We start from the raw sequence: 17,355 nt of genomic DNA, 5'->3' as shown, positions 1-17,355 counted from the left end.
GTGTGTGTGTGTGTGTGTGTGTGTGTGTGTGTGTGTGTGTGTGTGTGTGTGTGTGTGTGTGTGTGTAGTGTAGTGTAGTGTTGGCATTTGCTTCCCCAGTTAATACCAGGTACCCATTTGGGTGGACTGCTTCCCAGGTAGTGTGATTACCAGGTTGATGCTCTAGCCACTTGACAACTGTCCATGTCTTACACAGTGGGTGAAGGTCCAGGTGGGACTTCAGATGCTCACACCTTCACCTGTGGGACATGGTACAGCCCCCTGCGAGTTACTAGTCCTGCCCCAGGAGGATTGCCTGTACTGACTCTTAGCACCCAAGTAGTGCACAGGTGTCCCAGTGCTGCTTCACTGGGTAGGCGTGACCGTGCTAGCATGACAGCTGAAGGCATTGCTATTTTTGTGTGTGTGTGGGCGTGTATGTGAGGCAGTGGCTGGCCTGATAATCAAAAGGTTCTATGCCCAGTTATGCTAATTTGGTGTTGTTTCCTTGAGCAAGAAACTTTACTCCTCACATTGCTCCAGTCTACCCAGCTGTTTAAATAGGGACCTGGTGGCCTGGAGAAGCAGCCCACATCAATGGGTACCTGGGGAGGAAATGCGAATTGTCCATGTCTCTCATAGTGGGTGAGGGGTCCAGGTGGGATAAGACTTTGCAAAAAGAAAACTCTCCTACCAGCAACTAAGACTAGTGCGTGTTGGATTTGCTTGCACATGCTCATCACATGGGTGTGTCCCAGTTTCACTGGTGTTGATGTTACAGTGTTAATGACAGTGTCAACTAATAGGTATAGTGTAGTGTGTGTTACCCTAAGTCATACTATGATGATAGTCAGTTAAGGACACAGAAAATCAGAGCCGTGTGCAGTATCCATATATCTAACACAGTTAGTTAGTCACATGATCTATACACCATCTATCTTCAGGGATCAATTGGTCTGTTCTCAGCGTAACTTAATAAGAAGATGAACAAATTTGAGATGAAGCAACTATATTCATATTATGAAGGGAGATCACACTTGTGATAAACCCCTAGAGCAATATAGTGTTGTGAAGGTTGGTCATGTATTGTATTGGTACCAAATATGGTACAGCCTGGTGATGATACTGATACTGGTAACTCCTTATATCACACTCACAACAAGTATGGATAATGTAGTACTTGCTTTGTTCTTAGCTAGGAAAGTGATGTATTGTGTTGAGGAGTTGGGTGGCTGAAAGGTTTGTGAGGGTTCTGGGACACACACATGACATGATTCACAGTATTAGGGTTGAGATGTGACATACAGCAAACAGAATTGATCAAAATTTGACCTTGACTGACTTGATCAGTCACAGATCATAGAACAGTTGCTATTGACATTAATCCCTAGTGTGACTTGTCTTGTGTGACTTGTCTTGTGTGACTTGTCTTGTGTGACTTGTCTTGTGTGACTTGTCTTGTGTGACCACAATTGAGGCAGAGACCACAAGCAGCTCATATGAGGTGTTACTCCAATAGTCATTGTACCACTATCTGTCATTGTGGTCAAAGTCGTGAAGATCAGTTTTAACCATTGACTTTCGCTAAAGACTGTGACTCACTAAGCAAAAACCTGACCTATTAGCATTTTCCTCAAACTTCATTTATTGACTTCTTGTTGTCTAGAGGGAAACCAATGGGCTATTAAAGTCTCAGCCTTATCTGGTAAGTACGATCAGAGTTATAGCGATAGACAACAATAAAATCGATTTGTACAGTGCCTATACAGGAAAATATTTAAAGATGCTTGTTTAATTGATCATAAGTCTTTAGTGTAATGGGCTACAGAGTTGGTACTTGTGTTATTCTATTCACCATGAACTGGGGCATTCATCAAGGTATAGATTATGGCCTAAATACACCCAAGCAAGAAGGTTGTTCAAGCTAAGACATGGTGATAATATAAAGTTATTACTGCAACATAATCAAACAGACGTAACTCACAAGATACAGAAATTAAGTACACAGGAAAAAATCATCATTTCCATTGTGGGAATTGTTCTATTTTCCCACATTCATTTTGTAATTCCCACAATGGAAATCTTGAATTGTTTCCTGTAAAATAGAATGGACTGTTCCTAATACCAGGAGCTTATCGAGTCAGGAGGACGTCCTCCAGACTCGATAAGCTCCTGGGTTGCAGCAATTCTAGAGAGATAATCCCAACTCTGATAATATAACGGTAATACTAAGAAACCTAGTCTCGTGCCCAAACCCCACCCACTGCATGAGTAGGGTCTGGTGACAAACGCAAGAGTTTTGGGCCCTATGCCATTTTTCCTTTCTGACCAATCAGATGCTTTAATTCAGCTGCAATGTGATTTGATAGGCTAGAATGACAAAGATGGCCGACTGGAACCATGGATATAAATGCATAAACAATATGGTGGCGGGTCCAAAAATGTAGCACAAGTCACCAGACCCTACTCAACACAGTGGGTGGGGTCTGGACATGAGACTATAAGAGATTGTTATTTTTTCACATAATATGGCTTCCAGAATTGTGAAGTTTTTTGTCCTTAAACAAAACAACAATATTCTTACTCTCCATAGATATTTCAATTTCATTCTTCCTTCAAGTGATTAAAGCATGCATAAAATTATTTATGTACAACCATTTTAATTCAATGTATTTTTGTGCATATGGCACTTACAGAATTATGCAAACAAGTCGGGTTATCGCTCAGTGGGTCGCAATTTCTCTTGTATGGACCACTGACCGTTTTTGTTATATTTTCATGTGACCATCTATGGAAAACAGCTTGACTTGCCTTGATCATTTGACTGTGGTCACAGATATAGTACAGTGGCTATTGGATTGGAGCATAGATTGTATATTCTACGTACGGTACGTAGAATATATTATCTATGATTGGAGTGAGCATAAGGTACTTTTACCGAGTGTGAAATATTTTAATGTGGTGAGGGAAGCAGCTCCTCACTTACCATCATCAACTAATTGTTGTGTCTCCTTGTCCCTGGAGTTTAGTTTCTGAAGGATAGTGTTCACGTGACTACTGTTAGTACTGGGAGGTTGTCCATACGTGGATGGTTTGGGAACGACCACTATCGCCTCACATAGTTGGCTATACGGGAAGGGTGACTACAGTATTATACGAACTAGTTCACTCACTTCACTAATACGGAGAAGTCGTCAATACAATGAGATAATTTCTCCTTCACCGTCACTGCCATAACCCACAATCACTAGTTATTGGTGTGCACTATATGGAACATGTGCGCTGCTAAATCGGACGGGAAACGCGCGAGTGATGAAGGAAGCGAGGCGGTTATATCATATATACGGAACCATCACAACCCAGCGGTGGAGTTATTCGCTGCTAGTCTTATGGAAGAATGGATGAATTCACCAGAGAAGGCACGTGATAAGTAGAGTAAATTATCTATTCTCGGACACCATGTATACTCGGGCACTCGTTCTCGTAAACTACTGGACGGAATCATACGAAACTTGGTGTGGGAATACCTTGCATATAACTTAATTATGCTTCCAAGTTTGAGCCAAAACTCTTGTTTGATTGTTGTGCTAGGCCACATCAAAGTCGTTGCTCGAAATCATGTATTCTCGGACAAAATTCAAGTATTGTCGGACACCGGTCAGTAATCCTACATCAAATACTTTAAAGACTTACCACCAACACCATCTGTTAGGGCTGTTCATTAGCTATTAGCAGAGCCATAGTTTATTTCTATCTCATTTGCAGGAAGCTGTGATCGGAAATGTGCAAGCATGTTACCACCTCTATTCTCGGACACGAGCTATCAGCTGGTTCTCATACAAGGTTATACCAAATCGTACGTAAATTATTGTGGACATACTTCACACATAACCTATCTGAACCTACAAGTTTGAGCTAAAAAGCTTTTATGGTTAGCTAACTAGAGCAAATTAAAGTTTCCACGAGAAAATCATTGTTCTCGGATAATAACCAATGCTTCTTACACCAAATAATTTAGCCACTTCCTACCACCACCATCTGATAGAGCTATTCATTGGCTATCAGCAGAGCCATAATTTATTTATTTCTATCACCTTTATGGATAGTTATGATCGGAAATATGCGAGTATGTAATTACCTCTATTCTCGGACACATTATTTCTATGCTGTCTGATTGAATCTTGGCTCCAGCTATTTCTGGTGAAATTTTTCATTGACTTAAACTACTTTAAATAGCATGTAATGCCAGTGAACTACCTTTTTGTACCACCAGAAATAGCTGAAGCCAAGATTCAATCAGACAGCACAGAAAGAATGTGTCCGAGAATAGAGGTAATTACATACTCGCATATTTCCGATCATCACTATCCATAAAGGTGATGGAAAGAAATAAACTATGGCTCTGCTGATAGCCAATGAACAGCTCTATCAGATGATGGTGGTAGGAGTGGCTAAATTATTTGGTGTAGGAAGCATTGGCTATTATCCGAGAAAAATGAGAATGTTAATTTTCTCGTGGAACATTTAATTTGCTCTAGTTAGCTAACCATAAAAGCTTTTTAGCTCAAACTTGCAGGTTCAGATAGGCTATGTGTAAAGTATGTCCACAATAATTTTCGTACAATTTGGTATAACCTTGTATGAGAACCAGCTGATAGCTCGTGTCCGAGAATAGAGGTGGTGACATGCTCGTACATTTCTGATCACAGCTTCCTGCAAATGAGATAGAAAGAAATAAACTATGGCTCTGCTAATAGCTAATGAACAGCCCTAACAGATGGTAGTCTTTAAAGTATTTGATGTAGGATTACTGACTGGTGTCCAACAATACTTGAATTTTGTCCGAGAATACATGACTTCGAGCAACGACTTTGAAGTGGTCTAGCACAACAATCAAACAAAAGTTTTGGTTCAAACTTGGAGGTATAGTTAGGCTATATGCAAGGTATTCCCACACCAATTTTCGTATGATTCCATCCAGTAGTTTATGAGAACGAGTGCCCGAGTATACACGGTGTCTGAGAATAGATAATTTACTCTACTTATCATTAGTGAGTATTTATCTTCAATTTAATCTTCACTTTACTCACCTTGTTATACCCACACATATTTCCTTGAACTTATGATTGTAGTGACATGAGAACGACCAGACTTCTCTATATTGTATGTAGTATTGTGAAGATTAAGATGGTTTTGTGTGTTATTAACAGATTAAGGAGATGAGTGAATTATGTGTGAAGTCCCTACAACAGTCAGATGATAACAGTATCACTTGTTTGATATATCTACATCATATGATCCATCATACACCCAATGACATCATTGATAAGGAACACTACAAGTGGTCATCATGTTTGATACAAGCTATCAAGGTGGGTGTGGTATGATGTATACTTTGTCATACAGTACGATAGTACTGTATAGTAGGGACCACATAGGAGTAGGCATGGCCCATTAAAAAAAAACGTCACCCTAAAACCAGCCTCACTTTTCTCTGGCGACAATGAAGCATTCTAGAGGTGCTTTTTGAACAATTCTTGATTCGTAATGCTGTGTAACGGGTTGAACAAAGCTGACAATGAAGTGTAATGGATACTTCACTTTTCAGAAAATAATTGTTAGCTGGGGGCACGTGGCACCATTTCTTTGTTTTGATGCAGTATATGATAATTTTACAAACAAGTGCACACAAAAAATTGGAATTTTCAACTAGAGTAGGGTCCATAGCACATCGATAAAAAGTACTGAAACAAGCTGGAATAGTGCACGATATTAAATCACAGTAAAACAATAAAAAGAGCTATATCCCTACTGTGCATCAGAGAGGAGGTACAACACACTCACGTGAGCTCATAGGATTTGTACAGAGCAATTAAAAGGAGGTTTCATTGAAAATTAGGTGCCAATCGAAACCTTTTCTTACCAGTAATGTAATGGCATGGTGAATCCCGCAATAGCATTGGAAATTGTATTCAGTGTACCGTACGCAAGGAAATTTTGACGTAAGAAAAATTTGACGAATTCAGACTTCAGCAGATTTGACGAATATAATGTTGACGAAAATCAAGAAATTGTAGGCAAAACCTGTACTTTTAAGGGCGCTTATAAACACTTGACGAATTAAACCAATTTGTCAAATTTTTTGAAGTCAAAATTTCCTTGCGTACGGTAGCCTAATTCAAGGTCTCCATAATCCTATAATTTAGGTGCAAAGTTAGATGAAGAGTTCGTAATACAGTAGTAAGGTTTAATATTATAAACTCTTAATTGGTTAGATTAAGCGTCAGTTTAGAAGTCAAAACATGCAATTAATTAACATGAATTCTTTTTGATAGCACTTAACGTATGTCATACCTCCACTGACTGTTCATGAGCACAGTAGGGATATAACACTTCTTATTGTTTTACTGTGATTTAATATTGTACACTACTCCAACTTGTTTCAGTACTTTTTATCGATGTGCTATGGTCCCTACTCTAGTTGAAAATTCCAAATTTTGTTGTTTACTTGTTACAATATGAACTATATACAGTAGTGATGTGCATTATGTAATATATATCGATATACAGTATCGTGATAAAATTTTCTATATCATGATATGATATAGAATCTTTATATCACGTTATAAGCCTAGATATAGATTTTAGCTATAATTAGAGAAAAATGTACCCAAGATGTCATTGAACACTACATTTTTGATAAAAGAGCTAGCATTGTTGTATGCTAGTCATGTACCATGTTGTATTGTACTTCTAGTACATCACTGCTACAAGTGTCATCAGTGTAAATACTCAAGCTTATTGTGATATATATTATATCGTGATATATTGTGTGCAATAATGGTGGTAGGAAAATATCGCACACCACTAATATACAGTGTAGAGTTGGTAATCCACGCTCCAGTAATGACTGTTCTATTAGAGTATATTAGAGTGACTGTATGCTCTAATAGAGTAACTGAACAGATTTCCAAGTATCATGTGGTACTATGGATCATAAAGGTTTGCACATTCTACCATAAAATCAATCAAAACCTCTCCTTACTTTACAACACGGCATCTTCACCTACTGCAGCAGCTGCAATTAATCCATCATGGGCTTACCTTTGTCCTCTTTTGTGTTCCATTTCTTTTCTCCACTATCACAAATCTATTGGTTAGTGGGTAGTGTGTTAATAACTTCTTGTGACAGCTATCACAATTGTCTGTAATTTCCATAATGGATACAGTGGTGTACTGTTCTTTGTTTTGTTTCTAAGGTAATCATATGACTTCATTTTGTGGTCTAGTCATGTGATCATAGTAGAAATGTGGAGTACAGTTACCATAGTTACCAGGTGTTGAAGAGTTTCCTAGATGTCATTGTGAAAGTGAGTCACATGAAATGTGGGTGTGGTCTTATGTCATGTGATACATACAGTGTCCTGAGGCTAGTCGACATTTTTCTACCAATCAACTTCCATTGTTGATACAAGTGTTGTTGTCCTTCAGGAACACTGCTCCCCCCTCCCAGGTGAGTATTATTGGTTGTGGGTTTAGTAGTGACCCTGGGACCAGTCATCTGAATTGTGGTCCAGTTATAATGAAGTTGGTTGCTTTGTTAAGGTACGAGTCTATCATTACAAAGAGTTATATATTGTTATAATGGTGTGTGTTAATTAGGGTAATTTAGTAGTGGTCAGTCCAAGTGATGAGGTTTCACCATAATAGATACAGACAATTCCTTAGCAACAATGTACAGTGATGTAGCAGCTATATCTTCCCCTTCAGGTTACTAGGTACATTCTGAACTGTGTGTCAGTTTGTCTTCATTACTACCCATCTCTGGCCAGTCAACATTATACCTCATTAAGTGTGTGGGCGTTTGAAGGTCTGGTTAGTCCCAGCCCGGCAGTATCCAGGGAGTCCAGTAGAGTGTTAGCGTTGCTAGGATATGATGTCACCTCATGGGAGAAGATTGTTCACAAGTTATGTGGTGAACTAAACTACCTCATTAGTGTTGCTTATGCTCCATTCACTAAACCAGGTGAGTTGCTGAGAAATGTTGTGATGGTCTTAACATATGATATAAAATTCTGTGATAACAATATGATGTGTTGTGATGTAGAAATGAGAATATGATATTGAATGTACTGGTTGTTCAATTAGGGAGTCTTCATTACTGTATATTGTATTGTATTAGAGTATTTGTTTATGATAACAAGTATTTCAAAAAATTAGGATTTTTCAACTAGAGTAGGGACCATAGCACATCGATAAAAAGTACTGAAACAAGTTGGAGTAGTGCATGATATTAAATCACAGTAAAACAATAAGAAGTGTTATATCCCTACTGTGCTCCAAGATACCATAATGGAAATGCACAGTAGGGATATAACACTTCTTATTGTTTTACTGTGATTTAATATCATGCACTACTCCAACTTGTTTCAGTACTTTTTATCAATGTGCTATGGTCCCTACTCTAGTTGAAAATTCCTAATTTTTTGAAATACTTGTTTGTTAACTTTTTGTAAATAATATTATGATTGGTGAACCTACGCATACTGCATTTGAAATAGTGCCGCGCGCCCCAGCTATATCGTCTGAAAAGTGAAGTTTCCATTATGCTTCGTTGTCAGCTATGTTCAACCTGTTACACAGCAGTACGAATCAAGAACTATTCAAAAAGCACCTCTGCAACCCAAAAGAAAGGATTGTGTTGGTGCCACACGTCCCAGTTATATAAATTATTGTCTGAAAGGGAAGTATCCATTACGCTTCTTTGTTGGCCATGTTCAACCTGTTATACAGTAGTACAAATAAAAAACTGTTCAAAAAGTACCTTTGCAATCGAAGGGACGATTTCCATTATGAAGGGAAGCCATCACGAGCTACCACCAAATCGACACTTTTTGCTGCCAGCAAAGATGAATGGGACACAAAGGAGTACACTGGTAACTCAATGAAGAATGCATTGTGTGTACTGTGGTATGCCAAAAGGCACCTGTCAGGTCAAAGCGACGTCGAACAGTGAAAAAATCATGCCCGTAGCCATAGCCGTTATCGAGTTACGCTTGTCTGACGGAATCATCAGTTACTCAGTCAGTCGGTCAGTAGAAAATTCCATTAAATAAATTTTTAAAAATTCCATAGCAACTTGTTGAAAGCATTTCGGGTCGATCTGAAAGCTTTTTTGGGCGTAGTTTTACCTAACCAATACTGCCTCATCGTTGTCAGGGAAAATTGAGGCTGTTTTTGGGTGATGTTATTTTGTGGACCAATCCTACTCCTTTGTGGTCCTTACTAAACACTACTATCGTAGTGTATGATATTTGGAACAACACATCTATGTGGTTTAAATAACAGCCACGGGGGTTTATTGTGCAGCCATTAGTAAAATGTAGTGACCATGCAAAGTGTGACACTTAACTAAGCAAATGTAATAGCCCTGACCCCACCGAGTTGGTTATTTGTAAGGTGTGTGTTTAGCTACAGTTGAATAACATTTTTCTTCTAATATTTTCATGCCAATCAGATATAGTGGATATCCAATGATAGAGCGTGCAATAATTAGATCATTACCCTTAAATTATGGCCATGTTTGTTGCTAGGTGATAGAAGTGTCCAGTTCACATCATCACTACCTTCCCTACCAACCAGTGAACCAGAGAGGATAGCAACCATCAGTCAATATTATCAGGTCATTGTTAGGACACTAGTCTACTTGTTGAGGTGAATAACTTGTTAATCCTGTGTAGTGTGTGTGTGTAGTGTGTGTAGTGTGTGTGTGGTGTGTGTGTAGTGTGTGTGAGTGTAGTGTGTGTGTGTGTAGTGTGTGTGAGTGTAGTGTGTGTGTGTGTAGTGTGTGTGTGTGTAGTGTGTGTGTGTGTGTGTGTGTGTGTGTGTGTGTGTGTGTGTAGTGTGTGTGTGTGTGTAGTGTAGTGTGTGTGTGTGGTGTGTGTGTGTGTGTGTGTGTGTGTAGTGTGTGTGTGTGTGTGTGTAGTGTAGTGTGTGTGTGTGTGTGGTGTGTGTGTAGTGTGTGTGTGTGTGTGTGGTGTGGGTGTGTGTGACCTCTCTTCATGAGATCTGGACAGTCCTCCTGCGGGTTACTAGCCCTGCCCCAGGAGGATTTGCCTGCACAAGGCTCAAGTGCCTGAGTGGTGCACAGGCTTCCCAGTGATGGTTCACTGGGCAGCAATAGTTATCATGGTTGCCGGAGGCTTTGCTTTGTGTGTGTGCGTGTGTGTGTGTGTGTGCGTGTGTGTGTGTGTGCGTGTGTGCGTGTGTGTGTGTGCGTGTGTGTGTGTGCGTGCGTGTGTGTGTGTGTGCGTGTGTGTGTGTGTGCGTGTGTGTGTGTGTGTGCGTGTGTGTGTGTGTGTGCGTGTGTGTGTGCGTGTGTGTGTGTGCGTGTGTGTGTGTGCGTGTGTGTGTGTGTGTGCGTGTGTGTGTGTGTGTGTGCGCGTGTGTGTGTGTGTGCGTGTGTGTGTGTGTGCGTGTGATGACTGTGAGAAGTCTTCCTTTGTTTGGCTCTGTTATCAACTAAAGAAGATGACACACGATGCCTTGTATTTGTTAAATTGCTAATCTTTATTGTTAATTGAAATTAATAGTCTTGACATGTTAGTGGGGAAATTATTACTACAAGTTATCCAAATTTCAATCAATCGTGTTATTAATGAGTTATTAATCTATCTTGAGGTATCAGCTCATGTGATCCTAAAGTGTCCTCCTCACACAATAGTTCTAGTCCATTGTATAATGTGTAGTGTTGTTAGCTTTAGGTGTGATGGGTCAGTGAAGGTGCCTCTTCATTTGTTGATGACTGTCATTTGTCAGCCGTTCAGTCTTGTGCCAGATAAGTTGGTAGGTGGGGCTCATTTGCTATAGCTGTGGTAGCAACAGCAGCAGCAGCAGCTATTAATGCTTGTGTTCTACAGGAAGGTAGACATTCCCTGGAGCTATTACTAGTGAAGTCATCATTACCATTGTTCTACTCTACAGTGTTCATATTACTGGAGGTGTTGATTAAATGGTGTGTGTTCTATTAGAGTAGTTTAGTGTATTGTGTGTATCATCACATTATCATCATCTAGTGTTGGACCTCATCTCATCCCATATTCCACACTGATCAGTCAATTGTTCACTCATATCTTAATGTGGACCTCATCATCATACCAGTCAGTGATGTCTTGTGTTGTCATGGTGATGGTGTACCCCATCTCCCTCAGGCAGTTACGTTGTGTTGTCTACCATTGCCTTGCCAACTGGCTGTCCACCTGTAAGTGCCACACATCACATAGTGGGTGTGGTCATTGCTGACACAAATATAACCAATCAGGTGAGGTCATTACATCATAGCAAGTCATATGATCTCATAACAACATAGTAGTGCATGGGGGCATAGATACATGACTGGGATTGGAAACAGTACCACACATCCTGTATACTACCTGTACATTTGACATCACTGGGTTAGATATGAGGTGTGTTTCGCTTACTACTGCTTTGAAGAACATGAAAAGACTAACATTTCTTCATTAGGTTTTGTATAATGTTGAGCGATACAAGTTGCTTTGGCAGAAGCCACTGAGTGGCCTTTCCCATAGAAGAAACTCATGTCATGTTGTTTCAGTATCACTTCTACACTGAGCTACGTTTCTTTTCCTGCAGCCTCTGCACACGCTTCCTGCTATCAATAATGATACATGGCTTTTTAGAACACCATTGGTCATTAGAATGGAACAGAACAATTTGTAGGTGACACTCCTGGTTTAAATACTCTTGGTTACAACTTTGCTGTAATACCCTCATGTTTCTGTTCTTGTAACTCTGCATGGTTGTTGTTTAGCAAAACTCTTGTGTTTCAAGCTTTAACAAGGCTATATATGGTGGCACCCTTCACTACCGGGTTCTAATCTCTCTCATAAAACTTGCAATTGGCTAGCATGTGGTACGAATTGCATGTATGGGAACCACGTGCTCATTCAAAACACGACACATGGCACCATTTCCAAGTCCTATTGAGAGTCGTATATGTATGATTGGGGAAGGATAATGTTGTGTTTGGAATTGACATCATACAATGTTGTGTTTGGAATTAACATCATACAATGTTGTGTTTGGAATTGACATCATACAATGTTGTGTTTGGAATTGACATCATACAATGTTGTGTTTGGAATTGACATCATACAATGTTGTGTTTGGAATTGACATCATACAATGTTGTGTTTGGAATTGACATCATACAATGTTGTGTTTGGAATTGACATCATACAATGTTGTGTTTGGAATTGACATCATACAATGTTGTGTTTGGAATTGACATCATACAATGTTGTGTTTGGAATTAACATCATACAATGTTGTGTTTGGAATTGACATCATACAATGTTGTGTTTGGAATTGACATCATACAATGTTGTGTTTGGAATTGACATCATACAATGTTGTGTTTGGAATTGACATCATACAATGTTGTGTTTGGAATTGACATCATACAATGTTGTGTTTGGAATTGACATCATACAATGTTGTGTTTGGAATTGACATCATACAATATTGTGTTTGGAATTGACATCATACAATATTGTGTTTGGAATTGACATCATACAATGTTGTGTTTGGAATTGACATCATACAATATTGTGTTTGGAATTGACATCATACAATGTTGTGTTTGGAATTGACATCATACAATATTGTGTTTGGAATTGACATCATACAATATTGTGTTTGGAATTGACATCATACAATGTTGTGTTTGGAATTGACATCATACAATGTTGTGTTTGGAATTGACATCATACAATGTTGTGTTTGGAATTGACATCATACAATGTTGTGTTTGGAATTGACATCATACAATGTTGTGTTTGGAATTGACATCATACAATATTGTGTTTGGAATTGACATCATACAATGTTGTGTTTGGAATTGACATCATACAATGTTGTGTTTGGAATTGACATCATACAATGTTGTGTTTGGAATTGACATCATACAATATTGTGTTTGGAATTGACATCATACAATGTTGTGTTTGGAATTGACATCATACAATATTGTGTTTGGAATTGACATCATACAATGTTGTGTTTGGAATTGACATCATACAATATTGTGTTTGGAATTGACATCATACAATGTTGTGTTTGGAATTGACATCATACAATGTTGTGTTTGGAATTGACATCATACAATGTTGTGTTTGGAATTGACATCATACAATATTGTGTTTGGAATTGACATCATACAATGTTGTGTTTGGAATTGACATCATACAATGTTGTGTTTGGAATTGACATCATACAATGTTGTGTTTGGAATTGACATCATACAATGTTGTGTTTGGAATTGACATCATACAATATTGTGTTTGGAATTGACATGATACAATATTGTGAAAGTGTTTTGTGAAGTTCACACAAAGGATTAGGATTGAACCTCAAAGGTGGAAATGATGTCATCAATTGTAGAATAATTTATATTGTCCTTAACACCTTTGTTAACCACATGTGTCATTATCCTGAACCATATAGATTGCCCAAACTAATCTATTGCCTTATATTGTCCGAGGATCCTTAACATGTCTGCAGTAGATGTTGTTCAACAGATTGTACACTAGTTGACTAAATACTCTAATAGAACTGTCAATTTAATATTCAGGTAATCAAGGTCATAGTGTAGTGTTAATAGTAGTCATGTCCTAGACCACTCCCTACCCTAGTTACTATAGCAACACCTAACTTGTTAACAAGTGAATATACTCTGACAACACAACTACTTATGAGGTCATATTACATGTTAACAGGTGTCATCGTCTGGTGATGTTGTTACGGGACCAAAAGTGGGCTGGTCCTCTATCATGTGATCTCATGTGATCTCTGCTATACAGAGGAAGAAGAGAAGACAAGTAAACAAAATGGTCGACATCTCTAACTCTACTCAGACCAGACCAAGTATGTATTAAACCTGTTGAACCCGTTAATGTGGACACTTGAGGACACCTACATTATCCAGACACTTAGTTAAGGTCCCAAAAATAGTATCCCTTAGTACATCAACTGACCTGGAAATCAGGACACTTTGATAATCAGGTCACTATTCGTTGGTCCCAAGGTGTCCATATTACACTGGTTCCCAGGTGTCCATATTACACTGGTCCCAAGGTGTCCATATTACACTGGTCCCCAGGTGTCCATATTACACTGGTCCCCAGGTGTCCATACTACACTGGTCCCCAGATGTCCATATTACATTGGTCCCCAGGTGTCCATATTACACTGGTCCCAAGGTGTCCATATTACACTGGTCCCCAGGTGTCCATACTACACTGGTCCCCAGGTGTCCACATTACACTGGTCCCCAGGTGTCCACATTACACTGGTCCCAAGGTGTCCACATTACACTGGTCCCCAGGTGTCCATATTACACTGGTCCCAAGGTGTCCATATTACACTGGTCCCAAGGTGTCCATATTACACTGGTCCCAGGGTGTCCATATTACACTGGTCCCAGGGTGTCCATATTACACTGGTCCCAGGGTGTCCATATTACACTGATCCCAAGGTGTCCATATTACACTGATCCCAAGGTGTCCATATTACACTGGTCCCAAGGTGTCCATATTACACTGGTCCCAAGGTGTCCATATTACACTGGTCCCGAAGTGTCCATATTACACTGGTCCCGAAGTGTCCATATTACACTGGTCCCGAGGTGTCCATATTACACTGGTCCCGAGGTGTCCATATTACACTGGTCCCAAGGTGTCCACATTACACTGGTCCCAAGATCTCCATATTACACTGGTCCCAAGGTGTCCATTAGGGATGCAACAATATGGGTAAACTCCATATTGCGTATTGTTTTTAAAAATATTGCAATGTATTGCTGTATTGCAATATTATGACTAAATGTGGTAAAGTGAATGCTACACTTGTAAATAATTCATATCTGACTTGTGGGTATGTACCTCATAATAGAGATACAGCAGACAGTATACCTACAAGTCAAGCAACCATCATTAAACACATTTACAAGTACATTAGTGCTATATTCAGTGCTATACGTTCAGAGTGTAGCTTGTGGTCATTGCTAAATCATCAATTATTACTTTCTGGTGCCTTTGATGCTGGATAATTATCCACAAGCCACAGTTCTGCAGTATATTGCAATATAGCAATAGCAATATTGTATTGTATTGTGGTAGAAAATATTGCAATATATCGATATATTGTAATATTGTTCCATCCCTAGTGTCCATATTACACTGGTCCCAAGGTGTCCATATTACACTGGTCCCAGGGTGTCCATATTACACTGGTCCCAGGGTGTCCATATTACACTGGTCCCAGGGTGTCCATATTACACTGATCCCAAGGTGTCCATATTACACTGATCCCAAGGTGTCCATATTACACTGGTCCCAAGGTGTCCATATTACACTGGTCCCAAGGTGTCCATATTACACTGGTCCCAAGGTGTCCATATTACACTGGTCCCGAAGTGTCCATATTACACTGGTCCCGAGGTGTCCATATTACACTGGTCCCGAGGTGTCCATATTACACTGGTCCCAAGGTGTCCACATTACACTGGTCCCAAGATCTCCATATTACACTGGTCCCAAGGTGTCCATTAGGGATGCAACAATATGGGTAAACTCCATATTGCGTATTGTTTTTAAAAATATTGCAATGTATTGCTGTATTGCAATATTATGACTAAATGTGGTAAAGTGAATGCTACACTTGTAAATAATTCATATCTGACTTGTGGGTATGTACCTCATAATAGAGATACAGCAGACAGTATACCTACAAGTCAAGCAACCATCATTAAACACATTTACAAGTACATTAGTGCTATATTCAGTGCTATACGTTCAGAGTGTAGCTTGTGGTCATTGCTAAATCATCAATTATTACTTTCTGGTGCCTTTGATGCTGGATAATTATCCACAAGCCACAGTTCTGCAGTATATTGCAATATAGCAATAGCAATATTGTATTGTATTGTGGTAGAAAATATTGCAATATATCGATATATTGTAATATTGTTCCATCCCTAGTGTCCATATTACACTGGTCCCAAGGTGTCCATATTACACTGGTCCCCAGGTGTCCATATTACACTGGTCCCAAGGTGTCCATATTACACTGGTCCCAAGGTGTCCATATTACACTGGTCCCCAGGTGTCCATATTACACTGGTCCCAAGGTGTCCATATTACACTGGTCCCAAGGTGTCCATATTACACTGATCCCAAGGTGTCCATATTACACTGGTCCCAAGGTGTCCATATTACACTGGTCCCCAGCTGTCCATATTGCACTGGTCCCAAGGTGTCCATATTACACTGATCCCAAGGTGTCCATATTTCACTGGTTCCAAGGTGTCCATATTACACTGGTCTCCAGGTGTCCATATTACACTGGTCCCAAGGTGTCCATATTACACTGGTCCCAAGGTGTCCATATTACACTGGTCCCAAGGTGTCCATATTTCACTGGTCCCCAGGTGTCCATATTACACTGGTCCCTAGGTGTCCATATTTCACTGGTTTCACTGTCACTTGTCATTTTCCCTGTAGTTATCAACCACAAACTAGTTGTGGCTGCTTTGACTGGCAAGTCTTGAAAGTCTAACATACGGTATGTATACATTACCACCTCTGGTTGCCATAGTGATGGACAGGATGATACAATATTGTTCTCCACTAATGACATCATATCAATTAGAGGTGATCACATGATCTAGTAGTGGAATCATGTGATCCTATCATGTTACAGGGTTTAGAACAACACCTTATCAAGATGACATCATGTGATGCTCTCCCTTCAGTTGTCATGGTGATGGTATTGCAGTGTGTAGCTCGTCTGATGACCAGCTCATGCCACAACTACACACCTCCTGTTTCCTGGGCAACAGCAGTGATCTCTAAGGCTTGTCATAGCAGTGACGAGCAGGTTAGTTAGTGACACATCAAACTACATGAAGTAACTTGTGAAATATATTGGCACATTTTACATATGCTGGACAACTTCACAACAGCTTTATTTGTGATGGTTAAATTGTTGCTACAGTGAACCCTTGTTTGTGTTGTGTTAGTAAGTATTAACAATTATGCACACTTGTACCCCAGGTGTTTCCCCTAGGGATTACTGGGTAACCAGTATGCTATAGATTTCAAGACACATAATTTTGTGCAAAACTTAGAATTTTGTTGTTTTCCACACACACTATCTAATCTTAATTGATTTTTTCAATCCTGAAGTTTTATGGACAGCTGAACAAATGAAATTCACATTGCTTGAAAATTGTACATATACTATACATCATAGATAATGTATGGAACACATACATTATCTATGTATACATTAACATGG

The 17,355-nt window shown here is 39.4% G+C and overlaps 1 protein-coding gene across 12 annotated transcripts; it reads left to right on the top strand.

The window, feature by feature from the left end:
• Positions 1-3,230: 3,230 nt before the first annotated feature.
• Positions 3,231-16,852, top strand: LOC136240129 (proline-, glutamic acid- and leucine-rich protein 1-like). Of its 12 annotated transcripts, XM_066030985.1 has the most exons (15): positions 3,231-3,398; positions 5,190-5,351; positions 7,269-7,349; positions 7,400-7,492; positions 7,750-8,005; positions 9,573-9,693; positions 10,737-10,824; positions 10,899-10,993; positions 11,055-11,138; positions 11,190-11,299; positions 13,504-13,630; positions 13,776-13,811; positions 13,860-13,923; positions 16,560-16,709; positions 16,759-16,852. In XM_066030985.1, the coding sequence occupies exons 1-10, from the start codon at positions 3,255-3,257 to the stop codon at positions 11,278-11,280; spliced, it is 1,215 nt and encodes a 404-aa protein (XP_065887057.1). In that variant the 5' UTR covers positions 3,231-3,254; the 3' UTR covers positions 11,281-11,299; positions 13,504-13,630; positions 13,776-13,811; positions 13,860-13,923; positions 16,560-16,709; positions 16,759-16,852. The 12 variants fall into 12 exon arrangements, with proteins under 12 accessions (XP_065887057.1, XP_065887066.1, XP_065887056.1 ...); XM_066030994.1 differs by having other exon boundaries at positions 10,743-10,824; positions 13,776-13,923; XM_066030984.1 differs by lacking the exon at positions 13,504-13,630.
• Positions 16,853-17,355: the final 503 nt, after the last annotated feature.

Source organism: Dysidea avara, chromosome 12 (genome assembly GCF_963678975.1).
Source record: "Dysidea avara chromosome 12, odDysAvar1.4, whole genome shotgun sequence".
Taxonomy (NCBI): domain Eukaryota; kingdom Metazoa; phylum Porifera; class Demospongiae; order Dictyoceratida; family Dysideidae; genus Dysidea; species Dysidea avara.
The sequence above is the reverse complement of the archived record's forward strand: the minus strand, read 5'-3'. Positions and strand labels throughout refer to the sequence as shown.

Coding starts and splice junctions, on each gene's coding strand:
- LOC136240129 (XM_066030984.1), top strand. CDS start 3,255: ATGTGCGCTGCTAAATCGGACGGGAAACGCGCGAGTGATGAAGGAAGC. Junction 7,350..7,399: donor TCCTAGATGTCATTGTGAAA/GTGAGTCACATG, acceptor TGATACATACAG/TGTCCTGAGGCTAGTCGACA. Junction 11,139..11,189: donor TGGACCTCATCATCATACCA/GTCAGTGATGTC, acceptor CATCTCCCTCAG/GCAGTTACGTTGTGTTGTCT.